General features: G+C 43.8%; 1 protein-coding gene across 1 annotated transcript; it reads left to right on the forward strand.

The window, feature by feature from the left end:
- The first annotated feature begins 157 nt into the window (after positions 1–157).
- On the forward strand, positions 158–14,721 carry ZNF671 (zinc finger protein 671). The gene is made up of 4 exons (XM_043598191.1): positions 158–477; positions 11,450–11,576; positions 12,061–12,183; positions 12,790–14,721. The coding sequence occupies exons 1-4, from the start codon at positions 445–447 to the stop codon at positions 13,995–13,997; spliced, it is 1,491 nt and encodes a 496-aa protein (XP_043454126.1). The 5' UTR covers positions 158–444; the 3' UTR covers positions 13,998–14,721.
- Positions 14,722–19,891: the final 5,170 nt, after the last annotated feature.

Consider the following 19,891-nt stretch of genomic DNA (forward strand, 5'->3'; position numbering starts at 1 on the left):
CCTGCCCCTTCCTCGAAGACAGCGGGTACCATTTACCACGCCCTTCGCTGTGGCCCTTTGCTTTTGCCAGGAACCTCAGCCCAGGACCATTTGTCTGGACCTAAGGCTCATGGGAAACTACATTACCCAGAAGCCTACTCGCCGCACGTCCAATGAAGGCCCAGGAGAGCTGCGTTTTCGTGCGTTAGAAAGGCGACTGGGCGGGCCTGGCATCCTCCTTGCAATCGGCATTTTCTCACTTTTTGTTAGGATCTACACAAGCCCGGGCCTTTGAATGCTTGGTTAGGCCGGAGGCGGAGGCGTTGTCCTCGTTTCGTGGAGACAAATCCGAGGCTCGGCGTTGGCGACGCCCACCGTGGCCCTGCCGCTGGGGTGAGGCTTGGGACAGCTGTGTTTGCGTCCCCGACCTAGAGCCGGCGTCTCCCGCCCCGCCCACAGAGTCCGATGGCTGCGGCTGCGCCCAGGTACCCGGCTCAGGTAAACGCGCGACCCCCGGGCCCTCCCCGCCCTCCCCCTCCCAAACCCTCCAGGCCCGAGCGCGGGGCGCCTGGTCGCGTCCCTGCGGCCCGGGTCCCGGTGTTCGGGCCGGGGAGGCGCTCGCAGGCTGGGGCCCAGTGTCTGAGCGCCTGCGTGACGGGGTGCGGGAGCTGGTTGTAGGGGAGGGGCCGTTTGGTGCAGGGCCTGGGCGGGACTGAGACGGAGGAAAACCGGAGTCTGGGGTCTTGCGTCTGCAGTATGCAGAGTGTGAGGGCTCACACCTTGGGTGAGAAGTTGCACTCATTGTGAGGACTCTGGGAGCCATCAGATTTTGAGTAGAAGGACTTGGTGTGTGTGTGTTGGGGGGGGGGCGGGCTTCAAAAGTAGCCACATTTTTTTGCGCTCAGCAAAAATTAGATTAGATTAGGGCGGGCGGGGAATATGAATTCCTGGAGACCAGTAAGTACGTAGTGTACCGGGCTCCCAAAAGTGTTTTAACGATGGGTGAACCAGAGTAGTGCCAGAGGAAAGGGAAGAAGTGGTCGGATGCTGGATAGATTTTAAGGTTAGAACCAACACTATTTACTGCTGCAACAGAAGTGGCAGTGATTGAGAGTAAGGAGTGAAAAACTAACTTTTTAATTTTTGCTGTTCTCTTGTTTTTCACGGACGTCTTGAAAATGGAAATCAATAAGTCAAAGTAGGAAGGTTTCAAGGGGATCAGAAGTTGAATTTTGGACGTGGTTGATTGTGAGATGTCTCAGTTTGGAGGTGTCATATGGGGTTTGGGGATGGAAGCTTTGGGGTTGTGGGAGAATGGGCTGGGTTGGAGATGTCCACAGGGTGAGGATGGTGATCTGGGCTAGGTCAAGGCCTGGAGATCAGAATTAGGGGTAGAATTCTTAAGCATGTTATTGTATTGTATTGTATTGTATTGTATTGTATTGTATTGTATTTTTTAAGATTTTAAAGTTATCTCTACACCCAACGTAGGGCTTGAATTTACAACCCCGAGATCAAAAGTTGTGCGCTTCACTGAAGGAGCCAGCCAGGCACCCCTTAAGTGTGTTTAGTTTCAAAAGTTTTGTTTTGTTTTGTTTTGTTTTGTTTTGTTTTGTTTTGTTTGTTTCAGGTGCACCTGGGTGGCTCAGTCAGTTAAGCCTCCGACTTCGGCTCAGGTCATGATCTTGTGGTTCACAAGTTCAAGCCCCACATCATGCTCTCTGCCAACAGCTCAGATCCTGGAGCCCGTTTCAGATTTTGAGTCTCCCTCTCTCTCTGCCCCTTCCCCACTTGGCGCTGTCTCTCCCTCTCTCTCTTTCTCTCTCTCTCTGTCTGAAAAATAAATAAAAAACATTTTTTTAAAAAGTGTGTTTTTTCTTTAAGTTCATTTTATTTATTTTGAGACAGAGAGAGAAAGCACAAGTTGGGGAGGGGCAAGGAGAGAGGAAGAGAGAATCCCAAGCAGGTCTGTGCTGTCAGGGAGGAGCCTGATGCAGGCTCAGACTCACCAACCGTGAGATCATGACCTGAGCAGAAGTCAGACGCTCAACCAACTGAGCCACTCAGGTGCCTCAGGTCAGACTGTATTAAATGCATTGGGAAAACTCCATACAGTCTGTTATAAAAGATCCCTCGTTACTGAAATAGACATAAGCTAAAAGGAATGGAGTGGAATAAGATATGAATACTAATAAGAAGGTTGGAGTGATTAATATAAGAAATGGTGAAGTTCAAAAAATATTAAAAATTTAAAAAAATGGTAAACTTCCAGGAAAGTAATATTACCAAAGATAACATAGGGATATTTTACAGTATCAAACAAGTAATTTAATCAAGAAAATACAAGAATGGTAACGTACATAAGAACAGACCTTCAAAAATTCTTTTAAAATATTTTTATTTATTTTATTTTTTAAAGTAATCTCTGCACCCAACATGAGGCTTGAACTCATGACCCCAAGATCAGGGGTCTACCAACTGAGCTAGCCAAGTGTCCCCAAAATTATTTTAATAATTAATAGAATACACACAAAAACAGTAAGGATATGGAAAACACAACATCTCAGCTAACTTGATTCAATAGATATGTATAAAAGATTGCTCCAGGGGCACCTTGGTGGCCCAGTTAAGTGTCCAACTCTTGATTCGGCTCAGGTCATGATCTCATAGTTGTAGGATTGAGCCGCACATCGGGCTCTGTGCTGGAGCTAGAAAAAGAAGAACAAACAGAACCCCAAACCAGTTGAAGGAAAGAAATAATAAAGATTAGAGCAGAAATAAAATAGAAACTTAAAACATAATAGAACAGATCAATGAAACTAAAAGGTGGTTCTTTGGAAAGATCAACAATACTGATAAACCTTTAGCCACACTCATCAGAAATTAATAAGAATTAAAAATAGAGGGGTGCCTGGGTGGCTCAGAGTGCAAGCCGTGTGTCGATCTCTGTGCTGACAGCCCAGAGCCTAGAGCCTGCTTCAGATTCTGTGTCTCCCTCTCCCTCTGCTCCTGTCCTGCTCATGCTGTGTTTCTCTCTCTGTGTCTCTCAAAAATAAATAAGCATTAAAAATTTTTTTTAATTAAAGATAGAAGACTCCAACAGAAGCAGAAATGAAAGAGGAGAAATAACCAACACCACAAATACAAAGGATTGTAGGATTATGAAACATTATATGCCAACAAATAGGACAACCTAGAGGAAATAGATAAATTACTAGGATCTTATAACCTCCTAAAACTAAATCAGGAAGAAGTAGAAAATTTAAACAGACTTATTACTAGCAATGCGATTGAATGAGTAATCAAAAATCCCCCAACAAAGGAAAGGCCAGGACCAGATGGCTTCACAGGTGAATCCTACCAAACATTGAAAGAAGAGTTAATACTTATTCTTCTCAAACTATTCCAAAAAATAGAGGAAAGAAAACTTCCAGATTCATTTTACAAGGCTAGTATTATCCTGGCACCAAAACCAGATGAAGACACTACCAAAAAAAAAAAAAAAAAAAAAAAAAGAGAGAGAGAGCGAGAACTACAGGCCAATATCTGATGAACATAGATGTAAAATTTTTCAACAAAATACTAGCAAATGGAATCAAACCAAACATTACAAATAATTCACTACAATCAAGTGGGATTTATTCCGGGTATACGAGGGTGAGTTCAGTATTCACAAATCAATCAATGTGGTACATTACCTGAACAAGAGAAAGAATAAAAACCACATGATCACGTGAGTAGATATAGAGAAAGCTTTTGTCAAAATACAACATCCATTCATTTTTTAAAAGTTTTTCTAATTTATTTAAGTGATCTCTACACCAAATGTGGGACTTGAACTCATGACCCCAAGATCAAGAGTCACATGTTCTTCCAACTGAGCCAGTCATGTGGCCCATACAACATCCATTTATGATAAAACTCTCAACAAAGTAGGTTTAGAGGAAATATACTTCAACTTGATAAAGGCCATATATGAAGAACCACAGCTACCCTCATGCTCAATGGTGACAAACAGAGCTTTCTCCCTAAGATCAGGAGATAGACAAGGACATCATTGTCACCACTTTTATTCAACATAGTACTGGAAGTCCTAACCATAACAATCAGACAACAAAAGGAAATGAAAGGAATCCAAATTGGTAAGGAAGAAGAAGTAAAACTTTCACTATTTGCAGATGACATAATACTTTATATAGAAAACCTGAAATACTCCACCAGAAAATTCTAAAATTAATAAATGAATTTGGTAAGGTCACAGGATACAAATTAGTAGCATTTTGGTGAGTCTAGGTGGTACAGTTAGTTAAGCATCCAACTCTTGGTTTCTGCTCAGGTCATGATGTCTTGTTTTCATGGGTTTGAGCCCCACATTGGGGTCGCACTCACAGTGCAGAGCCTGCTTGGAATTCTCTGTCTCCCTCACTCTCTGCCCCTCCCCCACTTGCACTGTCTCTGACTCTTTCAAAATAAATAAACGTTTAAAAAAGTCAGTTACACTTTTACTTACTTTTTTTAAACGTTTATTTATTTATTTTGAGAGCGTGAGTGCAAGAGAGGAAGAAACAGAGAGAAGGAGAGACAGAATCCCACGTAGGTTCCACACTGTCAGTGCATAGCCTGACGGACTTGAACTTGCAAACCATGAGATCATGACCTGAGCGAAGATCAGGAATCTGGTGCTTAACCAACTGGGCCACCCAAGGGCCCCTCAGTTACATTTTTATTCACTAATAATGAATTAGCAGAAAGAGAAATTAAGAAAACAATCCCATTTATAATTGCACCAAAAATAATAACATGCCTAGGGATAAACTTAACCAAAGAGGTGAAAGACTGTACTATGAAAACTATAAAACATTGATGAAAGAAAGTGAAGATAACTGAAACAAATGGAAAGATATTCCATGCTCATGAATTGGGAGAGCAAATATTGTTAAAATGTCCATATTACCTAAGCAAACTACACATTTAATGCAATCCCTATTAAAATACCAACAGCAGGGGCGCCTGGGTGGCGCAGTCGGTTAAGCAGCCGACTTCAGCCAGGTCACGATCTTGCGGTCCGTGAGTTCGAGCCCTGCGTCAGGCTCTGGGCTGATGGCTCGGAGCCTGGAGCCTGTTTCCGATTCTGTGTCTCCCTCTCTCTCTGCCCCTCCCCCGTTCATGCTCTGTCTCTCTCTGTCCCAAAAATAAATAAACGTTGAAAAAAAATTAAAAAAAAAATAAAATACCAACAGCATTTTTCACAGAACTAGAACAAATAATCCTAAAATATGTATGGAACTACAAAAGACTCCAAATAGCCAAAGCTGTCCTGAGAAAGAACAAAACTGGAGGTATTACAATCCAATTTTCAAGATATACTACAAAGCTCTAGTAATCAAAACAATATAGTAATGACAGAAAACAGACACGTAGATCAGTGGAACAGAACAGAGAGCTGATCTGTTGGTCAATTGATCTTCAACAAAAGAAGCAAAAATATCCAGTGAGAAAGATAGTCTCTTTAATAAGTGGTGTTGGGAAAACTGGGCAGCTACATGCAAAACCATGAAACTGGATCACTTTCTTACATCATACACAAAAATAAAATGGACGAAAAACCTTAATGGAAGACCTGAAACTATAAAAATCCTAGAAGAGAGCAGAGACAGTAATTTCTGTCTATGGCCATAGCAACATTTTTCTAGATATGTCTCCTAATCAAGGGAAACAAAAGCAAAAATAAAATATTGTGACTACATCCAAAGAAAAGTTTCTGCAGAGAAAATGAAATGATAAAACAAAAAGACCACCCCTACTGAATGGGAGAAAGTATTTGCAAATGATATATCTGATAAAGTGTTAGTATCTAAAATATATACAGAACTTTTACAACTCAACACCAAAAATACCCAAAGAATTTAGTTCAAAAATGGGCAGAAGATGTGAACAGATAATTCTCCAAAGGCGGCATCCCAATGGCCAACAGACCTGTCAAAAGATGCTCAATATCACTTATTATCAGGGAAATGAAAATCAAAACCACAATGAGGGGTGCCTTGGTGGCTCATCTGGTTGAGCATCTGACTCTTGATATTGGCTCAGGTCATGATCTCACAGTTCGTTGAGTTCGAGCCCGACATGGCAGTGCAGAGCCTGCTTGGGATTCTCTCTTTCACTGTCTCTGCCTCTCCATTGCTTGCTCTCCTGCTTTCTTAAAAATAAGTAAATTAGACACACACACACACAATGACCCTTACACCTGTTGGAATGGCTAAAATAAAAAACACAAGAAACAACAAGTATTGGTGAGGATATGGAAAAAAAGGATCCCTTGTGCACTTTTGGTGGGAATGCAAGCTGGCAAGATGGTATGTATATCCAAAGCAATATTTTCCAGCGATAAAAAAAGATGAAATCTTGCCACATGCAATAATGTGGATGGACCTAGAGGGTGTAATGCTAAGTGAAAATTGGTCAGAGAAAGACAGATATCCTATGATTTCACTTGTATGTGAAATTTAAGAAAGAAAGTAGATGAACAAGGAAAAAAAATGAAACAGAACAAGATTTTTATTTACTTTATTATTATTATTTTTTTAATGTTTATTTTTTTGACAGAGAGAGAGAGACAGAGCATGAGCGGGGGAGTGGCAGAGAGAGAGGGAGACACAGAATCTGAAACAGGCTCCAGGCCCTGAGCTGTCAGCACAGAGCCTGACGCAGGGCTCGAACTCACAGACTGCAAGATCACGACCTGAGCCGAAGTCAGATGCTCAACCGACTGAGCCACCCAGGCGCCCCAACAAGATTTTTAAATATAGAGAACAAACTGGTGGTTACCAGAGGGGAGGTGGGTCAGAGATGAGTGGAAAAGATGAAGGGGAATAAGAGTACACTTATCATGATGAGCACTGAATAACACGTAGAATTGTTGAATCAATATATTGTCCACCTGAAATTAATATAACACTGTATGTTAATTATACTGGAAACAAGAAAATCAAGAGAGGATATCTCCAATGTCTAAAATTGTGAAGGGATCAATGCATAGTCCATACAAAGAAATAGCATTAATCAGAGCAAGAAATAAGACTCCAGTCTAAATGCCCAAATTATGAGCGGTCAGTAGAAGTGGGTACCCAAGTGGCTATCAGGCATGTGAAAAGTATACAAACACATTTTAGTTTAGAAATTAATACCAAATACAACTGTCTTACAGAACACATAATAGAATATAAAGAGAATTCTAAGTCATCTGAAAAGTATACTAGAACTAACCTCATGAATATAGATACAAATAACATTAAGACTATATTAACAAAGTTCAGCAATGTATAAAATGTACTATACACCATAACCAAGAGAGATGTATTCCAGTGATGCCAGGCTGCTTTAATATTAGCAAAACATTATGTTATCTAACATATTAAACAGGTTAAGGAAAAATTATCATATCAATTGGTACAAAAAATTCACTGGCATAAGTAAATGTAAAGTGCTGTGTACAGGTTCTCTCCCTTTACATATATGTATGAATACACATATGAAGCGTAGACAGATGTAAGTGAACTATAGTCTATATGTCAACAATGCATAGAACACAAAAATTGAATGATGAAATTGTTACAGGTCAATTATATAGCATCAAATAATAAAATTCTTAGGAATCAGAATAATATGTTTAAGTTACTTCATTACATTCATTAACAAAAAAATTTTTAATGTTTATTTATTTTGGGGAGAGGGAGAGACTGAGTGTGAGCAGGGGAGGGGCAGAGAGAGTGGGAGACACAGAATCCAAAGCAGGCACCAGGCTCTGAACTGTCAGCACAGAGGCCGATGTGGGGCTGAACCCACAAACAGTGAGATCATGACCTGAGCCCATGTTGGATCCTTAACCTTGACTGAGCTATTCAGGCGCCCCACATTACATTCATTTTTAAATATTTTTTTGAAAGCTACAAAGTTATTTGAATATTACTGAAAACTTGGTTGTTGAAACCTACAAAACTCTTCTGCTGAGAGAAATTAAAGGTGTCCTAAATAAATGGTATGACATTTTCCATAGAATTCATTGGCTTCACTTTTTCTCCCTAGAAGTGTACAGTACCCTGTTTGGTCTTCAGTATCAAGGAACGTTGTCCTGTTGGGACACTGAACCTGGTGGGTATGAGTCAGGAATTCAGTGTGAGCTTCCACTGAACACACAGATCCATGTGAGACCCAGTTTACCTGAGGGTGGTTGGGGACAGGAGATGAGCACCTGGAACCCTCTGAATCAAGGGTGCAGGTTAAGAAGATGTGGATGGTCAGGAGTCACTTTCTTTCCTCCGGTGGGAAGGGTCTGAAGTGCTGTTGGGAGAATGACCAGAGGATAGCATGTAATTCCCCAGGTAATAAATAGTTCCAATCACCATATGTTTTGAATACTAGTATTTCCCCACTTCAGAAATGAGGAAGTGGAGGCTTGGAGAGGTGAGGCCATGCTCAAGGAATCATAATCAATAATGGAGTTACTTACTGCAAACCCAGGTTAGCTTTCCTCTAGAGCTGAGGCCCTGAAGTTAGATGCCATCTGGCAGATTCCATTGCCAATTGGAACCTAAACACTGTGTGATTGGTTGTAATTCAAGTTCAAAGTTTGTGAATTTGAACAGAAGATACAGAAGAAATGTGCTACAAAATTTGAAATGATGTCCACCCTAAGCTACAATTCAGTCCTGAGGAAAAACATTTTTTTAACTTTTTTTTTATTTTTTTTTAACGTTTTATTTATTTTTGAGACAGAGAGAGACAGAGCATGAACGGGGGAGGGACAGAGAGAGGGGGAGACACAGAATCGGAAGCAGGCTCCAGGCTCTGAGCCATCAGCCCAGAGCCCGACGCGGGGCTCGAACTCATGGACCGCGAGATCGTGACCTGAGCCGAAGTCGGACGCCCAACCGACTGAGCCACCCAGGCGCCCCTTAACTTTTTTTTTTTAGTGTTTATTTGTTTTTGAGAGAGACAGAGACAGGCCGTGAGTGGGGGAGGGGCAGAGAGAGAGGGAGACACAAAATCTGAAGCAGGCTCCAGGCATTGAGCCCGTCAGCACAGAGCCCTATGTGGGGCACGAACTCATGAATTCACGAACCATGAGATCATGACCTGAGCCGAAGTCGGATGCTTAACCGACTGAGTCACCCAGGCGCCCCGAAAAATATTTTTTAAATTGTAAATCTTGAATCATCTTGCTTAGAAAAACATAACCTTAGTGCAACAGGCTACCCAAAACACGCAGAAACGTATAGCATTCTGTATGTTTGATTGGTTTTTCATAGAATAGTTTTGAATGTCACAGGTTGTACACACTGTTCTGTCCTTTAAAAATTTTAATCATTTCTATTAAGGCTACTTGTTGGTCTGGGGTATGTGTATTTGAATTTTGATAGATATGGTCTTTAAGTCTGCAAATGGGCAGCATGGACTCCTCTTCAGCCACATGGGTATATGAGAGCCCAGATTGGTGGTGATGAGGATTGTATCCAGCACTAAATGTGCACCTTGCACCATTTTAAGTGCTTTATACATAACTTCACCAATATATACAGACTGTTTTTTCCTGCCATTTTAATGAATGGAGCATTATGTGTGAGAAGCATTTAAACAACTGCACAGAGGTCTACCAGGGAGGTTTTGTCTTCATTTTTCATTTCACATCCTGGAGGTGAAACTGTTCCCCTTGCATCCCAAATTAGGAGGGGTGAGGCTGGGATTTACGAATCCTGAACCTCCAGAATAGCCAGGGCCAGTTCATTCATGCTTAGGACATGGGACACCTGCTGTGGCTTGGGAGCAACTGGCAGACTTAGCACACAGTAGGCTCTCAATAAATGATTTCTTTGCATTCCACCTCTGACCACCCTGGCTTCCTGTCCGAGCCCCGTGGGGTGGTAGTCACTACAATACCCAGAAGGCTCTGCATCATGAGGTGGCAGCTCCCAGCCAATGATGGGCCAGGAGAGGAGGTCTTTTTCTGCCAGTGTTTCTGGTCACAGCAGAACTTCCAGAGTCATCCTCCTGGTGGCTAGTTTGTTTTTTTTTTAAGGGAGGTCTGTGTGTGTGTGTGTTTCTTAATGTGTATTTTCAAGAGAGAGAGAGATTGACAGAGCAAGAGTGGGGGAGGGGCAGAGAGAGAGGGAGACACGGAATCCGGAGTGGTCTCCAGGCTCCGAGCTGTCAGCACAGCGCCCGACACGGGGCTCAAACTTAGGAACCATGAAATCATGACCTGAGCTGAAGTCAGATGCTTAACTGACTGAGCCACCCAGGTGCCCAAGATTGTATTTTCTGTTTGTTACTTTACTAAGGCCTGTTTTGTTTGAAGTGGATTGTGAGAAGAAAGGTAGGGAGTTAGAGGTGACTCAAAATTGTGAACAGGCTGCACTATGAACTGAACTGGGGAAGTCAGTCGTAAAACTAATGTTCAGAGGATTGGGTGGAGATAAGGAAGTTGTGACTACTGAGGAAAAAGCATGTGTATAATTGATGAAATAATGCCTCCCAAAGATGTCCATGTTCTAATCCCTTGAACTTCTGGATATGTTACCTCACGTATCACAAGGGACTTCGTGTATATGATTGAATTAAGTATATTAAAATGGAGAGATTATCCATTGGGCCCAGTGTAATCACAGAAGAATAGAGTCAAAGAAGATTTGAGGAAACAAACAGAGGTCAGAGTGATAACATATGTTGGCTTTGAAGACAGAGGAAAGGGCAAAGAGTCAAGGATTGCATGAGCTCTTGAGAAACTGGGAAAGTTAAGGAAACATTCTTCTGTAGAACTGCCCAAAGGAACACAGTCCTGATTTTATCCTAGTGAGTGCTATTTTGGATTTATAGTCTCTAGAGTGGTAAGAAGATGAATTTGTGTTAAGCCACAATGTGGTAATGGTTTGTTACAGCAGCTATAAGAAACTAATACAACGTGCAGCAGAGAATTGGAAGAAGGCTGCAGGTACCTGAAATACGCATGGAGTTCTGGGTGCCTGAAATTGAAGGAAAGGTCCAGACTGAGAGGCCTTCAAAGCAGGAATGGGGGCTTTCCTTTGGCAATTGGGGCCACTTGAGGTTTGTTGCAAGATGGGATCCCGAATGTACTGCCAAGCGTTCTCTCTGTGCTAGTTGCAGGGCAACATGTGAGGAGTCTGGTGTGGGCAAGAAGAGTGGTGCTAGGTGACTGAAGGTGTGTGTGGGGGTGTGGTCTGAGAAGTGACGTGCACGAGAGGGGAGAGTGTCAACTGATGGTCCTGCAGCCCTGCTACTGGGGGCTTCTGTGAGAGCAGTGAGTCTAGGTTTATGTCTAGGAGGCATGATTTAGGGCGCCCCAGAGGAACTGGCAGGCACATGGGGATGTGGCTGAGCCTGACATTGTTGTGGGTAGAGTGGGGATACTCAGTCAAGAGACTTTTCCTGGACCCTGCTGGCCATGTCATTGCAGGGCTGTGTGATCTCTGAGGACGTGTTTGTGTACTTCTCGTGGGAAGAATGGATGCTCCTTGATGATTCTCAGAGACTTTTATATCAGGATGTGATGCTCGAGAACTTTGCACTTTTAGCCTCACTGGGTAAGGTCCGCACACCAATCCCATCTTCTTTCTCTTTTTCACCACGGACCGCTGTGTCCTTCCCTGGTCAGATCACAGGCACTGCTTCCCTGCCAGGCTTCCTGGAGTAGGCGCTGTGGGTGCCAGGTCTGAGCCGTATGGAGTGTTCTCGCCTCTTAGTGACCCCATCCCGAAGCCACACAGCTAAGGCTTTGGGAGTCACAGCGCGTGGTTTGCCCCATGGATGCCTTTGTCTTGGGCATTTTCTGGGCTGGTGAATCTGTCCAGAACTATGGTACCTCTGTGCCTAAAGTTCCTCTCCCTTTTTCTAGGTGACATTTTCTGGGGCTTACTTATACCAGGAGTTTGCAGGACCTTTGTGCCTGCAAAACCTTCCTTCAAGGTTTTTGTTTTGGTGATAATTTTTTTTTTGAACTTGTGGAGCATCATGGGATGAGTTGCTCTGGCCGGTAGTGGCCGCTCACCTGTCCTGTGTCTCCCTCAGGAATTGCACCCTCCACATCACGCTTAGTCGCACAACCAAAGCAAAGGGAAGATCCCTGGGTGCCTGACCAGGTGGATGTGACCCCAGCCACAGAAAGAGAGGCTCCGAAGGGACCTGGACCTGGTGAGTGCATGTGGGGGAGGGCCATGATATCAAGGCGGGGTTCAAAACCAGCAGAATTAATTTTGCACACCAGTGCTTGGTTTCAAGGCTGGTGGCCACACAGTATTCCCATCTTTCCCCGTTCTTGACGTCGTCACTTATTTCCCATCTGACTTGAAGCCCCTTGCGTCTCTCATTTGCCCTGCACCCGGTCTTCTCCACTGCTCAGTCCACATTGTTCTGCAGCGTTGACACTTAACGTGTCAGGAGATGGGCCCATACCCTTAAATAATCCTCGAGCACCAGCTATACACTTGTAAGTGGATCTTCCTGGGCCTGTGCGTGCCCTTCTGCCTAGCACTCCCCTGTCTCGGCAGCCAGATTCCTCCCGGAAGCCGTTTGCCGTACTCTGTGCACATATCCTTGTCTTCGGGGGGCTTCCGTCATTCTGTGACCTTCAGAGACCCAGTTCTGTGTTTTCAGCCCATTTCTTAACCTGTCCCAACCTCCCTTGTCCTATAAACGGTCCTGCTGATGTGTTCCTGTATGCGTCATACACTCATTTGTGATGGGGTTGCGCGTCCGCAGAGTCCAGCATGCGTGTCAGCAACGTTTCTCTGGTTTCAGGTTATTGGTGTGCAGTGGAGGATAATGATACATCCTCTGTCTCCTCAGAAGGAGTGTCACGGGTCAGGACTCCTGAGGCAGGTGTGAAGACCCGCCCATGTGACAGCTCTGGCTCAGTGTTGAAAGAAATCTTATACCTGACTGAACGCCAGCAGGGAGAGGCCAGGCCGAAGCCGCCCGCACGGGGGGCACGTTGGAAGCAATGGTGGCTCAGTGCCAGCCTCCATCAGCACCAGAAGCAGCCCACTGGAGAGAGGCCCTTCCGAAGAGGTGAGGGCAGGGCCTCCGTGAAAAGCTGCAGACCCTACGTGCCAGAGAAGTCCTCCATGTGCACGGAGGGTAAAATGGACTTGCCAGCCCCCTCTGGCCTTCCTCAGCACCAAGTCCCCTGCATGCCTTTGAAGGCCTACAAGAGCACCGGGCTTGGCGGAGCCCTTCACACTGGACAGAGGCATCACAGGTGCACTGAATGTGGGAAAGTGTTCACCCGCAAAGACACGCTTACGCGGCACCAGAGAATCCATAGTGGAGAAAGGCCTTATGAGTGCAGCCAGTGTGGGAAACTCTTTAGCCAAAGCTGTGACCTTTTCAAACACGAGACCATACACACTGGAGAAAGGCCGTATGAGTGCCGCGAATGTGGGAAATTTTTTAGACAAATCTCTGGCCTCATTGAACATAGGCGAGTTCACACTGGCGAAAGACTCTATCAGTGCAGCAATTGTGGAAAATTCTTCAGTAGTAAGTCTAACCTCATTAGACACCAAGAAGTTCACACAGGAGCAAGGCCTTATGTATGCAGCACATGCGGGAAAGAGTTCAGCCGCAAACATACGCTCCTTCTGCACCAGAGAACTCACACTGGAGAGAGACCTTACGAGTGCAGTGAGTGTGGGAAGGCCTTTAGCCAGAGCTCTCACCTTAACGTGCACTGGAGAATTCACAGCAGTGATTATGAGTGCAGCAGATGTGGGAAAGCCTTTAGCTGCATCTCTAAACTCGTTCAGCACCAGAAAGTTCACTCTGGAGAAAATCCTTACGAGTGCAGCAGGTGTGGGAAAGCCTTCACCCAGAGGCCGAATCTGATCCGGCACTGGAAAGTTCACAGTGGAGAGCGGCCTTATGTGTGCGGCAGATGTGGGAAAGAGTTTAACCGCAAACACACACTTGTTCTCCATCAGAAGATTCACACAGGAGAGAAGCCTTAATACTGCAGCAAATGTGGGAGATCCTTTAGTCAATGCCCCAACTTATAGTTCATTTGAGAATTCCCAGCAGGGATCGTGTGTGCATCGGACATAGGACAGCCTTCACCCAAAGACTAAACCGTTTTCAGCACGGGAAAGTCTACCCTGGACAAAGGCCTCAGCTGTACAGCGAATGTGCTGTCTCCTCATTCAGCCTGACCGTTCTCCCCAGAGTGAAGCTCTGAGAGTAGGCTTTGTGAGGGAGCCATCATTCACAAGTCGTAGCTCACACTTGTGCACATCTACGCTGGGGAGATTCCTTGGGAGCGCCTGGTATGTGAGGTGCGTTCGGGAGCTGTGTTGCACATTGTAAACTGCTGAATCCCTTTGTCAGTGGCAAAGCCACCCTACCGTTACCATCTGGCAGAGCTCCACCGTGTGTGTCTGTCACTTCAGCGTGCTCAGGCAGGCGGACCTCTGTGCTGTCTCCACGGTCCCTTGCAGTCATGTTTGGCCTCCACGGACCATCAGGGGCCTCATTTCCTTCCTTTTGTCTGGGTTAAGTGTGGAAAGAGTTGGCTCACGAGATGGGTTTTCCAGGAAGCTTGCAAAGGTTTGTCTTCGTGGACTTTTTGGTCTCGTGTCATGCTCTCTGTGGATGTCTACGGTCTCACGTCATCCAGCCCTGGAACTGCATGCCTCTCGTTGCTCATGTTTGTACAATAATAAAATGCTTATTCTTTCAGCCATTTTTAATCTGGAGGGTTCTGTTCATTGTGTGGGGTGTGTTGAGGACATAGTTGTGTTCTACCAACATGAAAGGATCAAGTTTATGGGAGCCCCCAGTTTTCCATGTCTCAGAGAGGACGGTGTGATGGCAGAGGAAAGCTCTCATTCCAGGTTTGGCCTAATTTGTGCTGCTGCCCGAGGTCTTCTGGGAAAGACTTACGGGCTTTGTGGGACCTGTCATGTGGCCTGGGTCCGTAAGTAACTGTGGAGAGGTAATTGTGACAACCTCCAGTGCATCTGGAAGCAGAATGAGTTTGGTCCCTGGTTCCTATGGAATGTCTCATGTCCCCAGGCACCAGGAAGAGGAAACTGGCCTCTGGTACCTGACAAGGAGCCTGAGTCAGAATTCGGTAGGTAGATGTCACTGGCTGGAAGAGCTACAGGAGCCAGGCAGGAACGATAATGGATACAGGAACAAAGTGTAATTAATATGGGGTTAGAGAGATTGCAGCATGCTAGAAGGGATGCCCCGCAAGAGGTACCTGCTTGGATATTCCCCAACTATGGCTGAACAGAATGAGAAGGTGCAGACATTTTCAGGACCTCCAGAGCTGCCTCCTGTGGCCAAGACCACTTGCAGGACAAATAATCTAAGTATTTTGTGGATTTTCTTAGACTCTGGATGGCTCAAGTCAGAGCTCTTGCTGTGCAGGAAGGAAAACGGGTTGAGAGAAGGGGATCTGGGATTCCAGGGATGTGGCTTTTGTGACTTACCCAGTGTTCTTGGTGACTTATATAGAAACAGTTTTCATTGGTTGCCAATTGACACTGCCCCTGTGGCAGGACTGCTCCCAAGGTGTGAGAGGAGAGACGATGAAGTAAACAGGGTTGCCTATAGGATTTAATTTGTCTTTCCTATTTTCTTAAGATGGACCATGTCATTTATTTGAGAACTTCCTTCTAATATAGTCATTTTGTAAGTTTCCTTATAATGACTATGTTAGCAGCATTCCCCGCATTTTGATATATTGTGCGTTTGTTTCATCTAATACAGAATCAGTTTAAAATTGGCTGAAAAAGTTCCAGCTTTATTTTTAGGGACTTCTGAGTATCTGGCTTTGACACTTGGCTAAGATGAGAGCCATGCATTTATTATGTGTTGCTTAATACCCCAAATTTCCTGACCACACCTAGTCCCAGTTTGGGTTGCCATAATGGTCAGATAGTCTAGGTTGACTGTGTTACCAAAAATGCATAAAAACTCCTACCGGTATCTTCTGACTCTCTGTAAGCCAGGGCTCATTACTCTGGGAATGAACCACAAGAGTGTGTAAATAAGAATCTGGGAAACTACCTGGATGTTTGACCCCCAATATGCTTTTAAGAGAACCTGACATACGAGTGTGCTCTGTGGAGTCATGCAAGTATTTTCAATTACAATGTGTGAAATGTTTGCAGTTGGTGATGAGGATGGGGTCTTTGATATGACCCTTGATTCCAGTTCAAATAATAATGACTAAGAGGGCAGTGCCTGGATGGATCAGTCGGTAGAACACGTGACTCTTGATCTCAGGGTCGTGAGTTCAGTCACCACATTGGATGTGGAGCGTACTTTTAAAATATGACTAAGGGGTTATTACACAGGAAGAAAGATGACAGAGGCTGATGAGAGGATTTTTATTAACAGGTTCGTTACTAGGCCATCCCTGAGTTGAGTATGCATAAGTGTTGTACTCAACCAGAAGAAAAGCCAAGTGAGAACTGAACTCTGTAGGTCCAGTGTAAATGGATTGCAAATCAAATACAAACTAAGAGGATGTCAGCCAAGAATATGGTTCCTTTGCTGCCCCTCCCCCATTATTCTAGCAAAAGTAAATGGCATCAGAGAAACAGCTAGAGGCTCTTAAAGCTGTAGATTATAGCCTGTGGTTCAGTATACCATACCTTCTATCTCCATCCCTCTGAGCCAGCTGGTGATTGACATCATGATAAAAGGGGAGATAAGGGGCACCTAAGTGCTCAGTCGGTTAAGCGTTTAAGCGTCCGACTCTTGGTTTCAGCTCAAGTCATGATCTCATAGTTCGCGAGTTCGAGCCCTGTGCCCAGCTCTACTCCGACAGTGCAGAGCCTGCTTGGGATTCTCTCTCTCCCTGTCTCTCTCTGCCCCTCCCCTGTTTGCTCTCTCTATCTCTCAAAAATGAATAAAATTTTTAAAAATTAAAAAAATAAGGTGTGGGAGACAATATGATGTAAGGCATGATATTATACATCTCTTTATTCAGCTCTCTTGAATGGGGCTTAATGCTGGGAGAAAGATAAGGATTATTCAGAAGAAAGGTAACAATTTAAATAAAAGAGTTGGAAGAAATCTGAGAATAACTGAATCAGATAAAGATGTTCAGGTAGTTGATTAAAAGTGACACTAGGTGCCTGGGTGGCTCAGTTGGTTAAGTGTGCAACTGTTAGTTTCAGCTCAGGTCATGATCTCATGGTTTGTGAGGTCGAGCCCCACCTCGGGGTCTATGCTGACAGCATGAACCTGATTCTCTGTCTCCTCTCTGTGCCCTTCCCCTACCCACATGTGCTGTCTCAAAATAAAAAAGATTATTTAAAAAATGCCATTAGGGGCGCCTGGGTGGCGCAGTCGGTTGAGCGTCCGACTTTAGCCAGGTCACGATCTCGCGGTCCGTGAGTTCGAGCCCCGCGTCAGGATCTGGGCTGATGGCTCGGAGCGTGGAGCCTGTTTCCGATTCTGTGTCTCCCTCTCTCTCTGCCCCTCCCCCATTCATGCTCTGTCTCTGTCCCAAAAATAAATAAATAAATAAATAAATAAATAAATAAATAATGCCATTAAAAAGGAGAGAGTAGATGGAATAGTTACTAAAATTTTGATGGAGCACTATAAGAAATTGATACTCTGTTCAAAGAACTGGGACAAATTATTTCAATTGATCCCAGTCATGATAAACTTTAAAATATTAAGATTATAGGGGCGCCTGGGTGGCTCAGTTGGTTAAGCGTCCAACTTCAGCTCATGGTCATGATCTCACGGTTCACAAGTTTGAGTCCTGCATTGGGCTGTGTGCTGACGGCTCAGAGCCTGGAGCCTGCTTCAGATTCTGTGTCTCCCTCTCTCTCTGCCCCTCCCCCACTCACGTTCTGTCTGCCTGTCTGTCTGTCTCTCTGTCAAAAGTAAGCAAAACATTTTTAAAAATTTAAATATTAATATTATAAAAAAAAAAGAGGCCTCTATAATCTTTTGAGAACCTGTTCTGATGCTAGCCAGGCAAGAAAATGCAGAGGATTATGATTGAATGATGGGCAGGCCCGGGTGTCATGATCTTTTAGCAGGGACCCCAAGTCTACTTTCATTGGTATTGGTAACATGACCTGAAGACAGTACAAATTTACAATTGCTAGGCTTGTTGATATATGTATTGTTATAACTTAAAAGTCAAATGAAAACTGAGAGGGCAATATGTGATGATTGAATGTGATGATACTATAGAAGGCTTGCAGGTGAAAGCATAGTCCACAAAGGAATTTCTGGATAGAAACCAGGTATGGTTGTTGCCTCCTCCTGGCCATAGTGCATTATTGGAATAGATATGATGTCATATTAATCTACTTAGTCCTTTTTTTAAAAGTAAGCTCTATGCCCAACGTCGGGCTTGAACTGAGGACCCCAAGATCAAGAGTTGCATGCTCTACCAGCTAAGCCAGCCAGGTGCCCCAAGGATCTTTTATTTTATTTTTTGTTTTGTTTATTTATTTTGAGGGGGGGGGAGAGAGAGAGAGAGGGAGAGAGAGAGAGAGAGAAAGAAAGCATGTGAGTGAGCGAGTGAGGGGCAGAAAGAGAGGGAGAGAGAGAGAGAATCCCAAGCAGGTATCGTATTGTCAGCACAGAGCTCAGTATGGTGCTCTGTTCCACGACCCTAGGATCATGACCTGAACCAAAATCAAGAGTCAGATGCTTAATGGACTGAGCCACTGAGGCGCCCCCAAGGATCTTTTAGGTGCAGCTGTGTTAGCATTTGCAAATTCCCATTTAACGGTTTCATAGTGTGTGAGGAAAGCTGATGGATCTGAGAGGTTAACCATAGATTTTAGAGGGCTTGATAAGTTGTAACCCAAACGCTCACCCTAAATTGTCAGCTGTATTTGTTATGGTATCAACAGTTAAAGCTCAGGGGCATCATTATTTCGTTTTGGATTTGGCTAATGCCTTCTTTTCCATTGGGAAGCCAAAGCATTCATTAGGGGTAGACCCCAGTATTCAGATACTGTTCCCTCACAAGAACATTTTCAATAATCTGGCTGAAACTTGGCCCTTGATTTAAACTTCATTCTATGACAATATTTAGTATATGGGCAAAGGCCACTTTTGGAGGGTTAGGCCGAGAAAATACTATTTTAAATCCGACTTATTTTGTAACGATCTTGTCTAATTCATAATGTAATTGTTATTTGGTGTAATACTGGTATAACTGGTATGATCAATTTAATGGGTTCTAACAAAACCTGTGGTAATACTGACTGACATAGGTTATAAAGTATATTGGGAAACTGAATTAAAACCTCTACAGGGTGCTCTCTCAATGCAATATGTTTGGCCAGAAGAGGGACTAGAATTAGTTAATAATAATATAATTTCAAATTTAATTAATCCACAGATACGTTTAATTGACTTACTAAAAGTTTCTCAAAATCAAATTCCAGTGTAATTAATGTACATTAATTAATATATTGGTTTTAGGCATTAATATAGTGAACAATTCTATACATTACTCAGTGCTCATCATGGTAAGTGCACTCCAATTCGTCTTCACCTTTTTCATCCAACCCCCACCCACCTCCCCTCTGGTAACCTTCACTTTGTTCTCTGTATTTAAGGGTCTGGTTTTTTGTTTGTTTCATTTTTCCCTTGTTTTGTTTCTTAAATTCCACATACAGCTGAAATCATATGGTATTTGTCTTTCTCTAACTGACTTATTTCACTTAGCTTAACACCCTCTAGTTCCATCCATGTTATTACAAATGGCAATATTTCATTCTTTTTTATGGCTGAGTAATATTTCAGTGTGTGTGTGTGTGTGTGTGTGTGTGTGTGTGTGTACACATGCACACATACATATATATCACATCTTCTTTATCCCTTCGTCTATCACTGGATAGATGTTGCTTCC

The sequence above is a fragment of the Prionailurus bengalensis genome, chromosome E2 (assembly GCF_016509475.1).
Source record: "Prionailurus bengalensis isolate Pbe53 chromosome E2, Fcat_Pben_1.1_paternal_pri, whole genome shotgun sequence".
Classification (NCBI taxonomy): domain Eukaryota; kingdom Metazoa; phylum Chordata; class Mammalia; order Carnivora; family Felidae; genus Prionailurus; species Prionailurus bengalensis.

Bases quoted from the DNA above. Each gene is read 5' to 3' on its own strand.
- ZNF671 (XM_043598191.1), top strand. From the start codon at position 445: ATGGCTGCGGCTGCGCCCAGGTACCCGGCTCAG. The intron at 478-11,449 runs GTAAACGCGCGA...ATGTCATTGCAG, and splicing joins CGCCCAGGTACCCGGCTCAG to GGCTGTGTGATCTCTGAGGA. The intron at 12,184-12,789 runs GTGAGTGCATGT...CTCTGGTTTCAG, and splicing joins TCCGAAGGGACCTGGACCTG to GTTATTGGTGTGCAGTGGAG.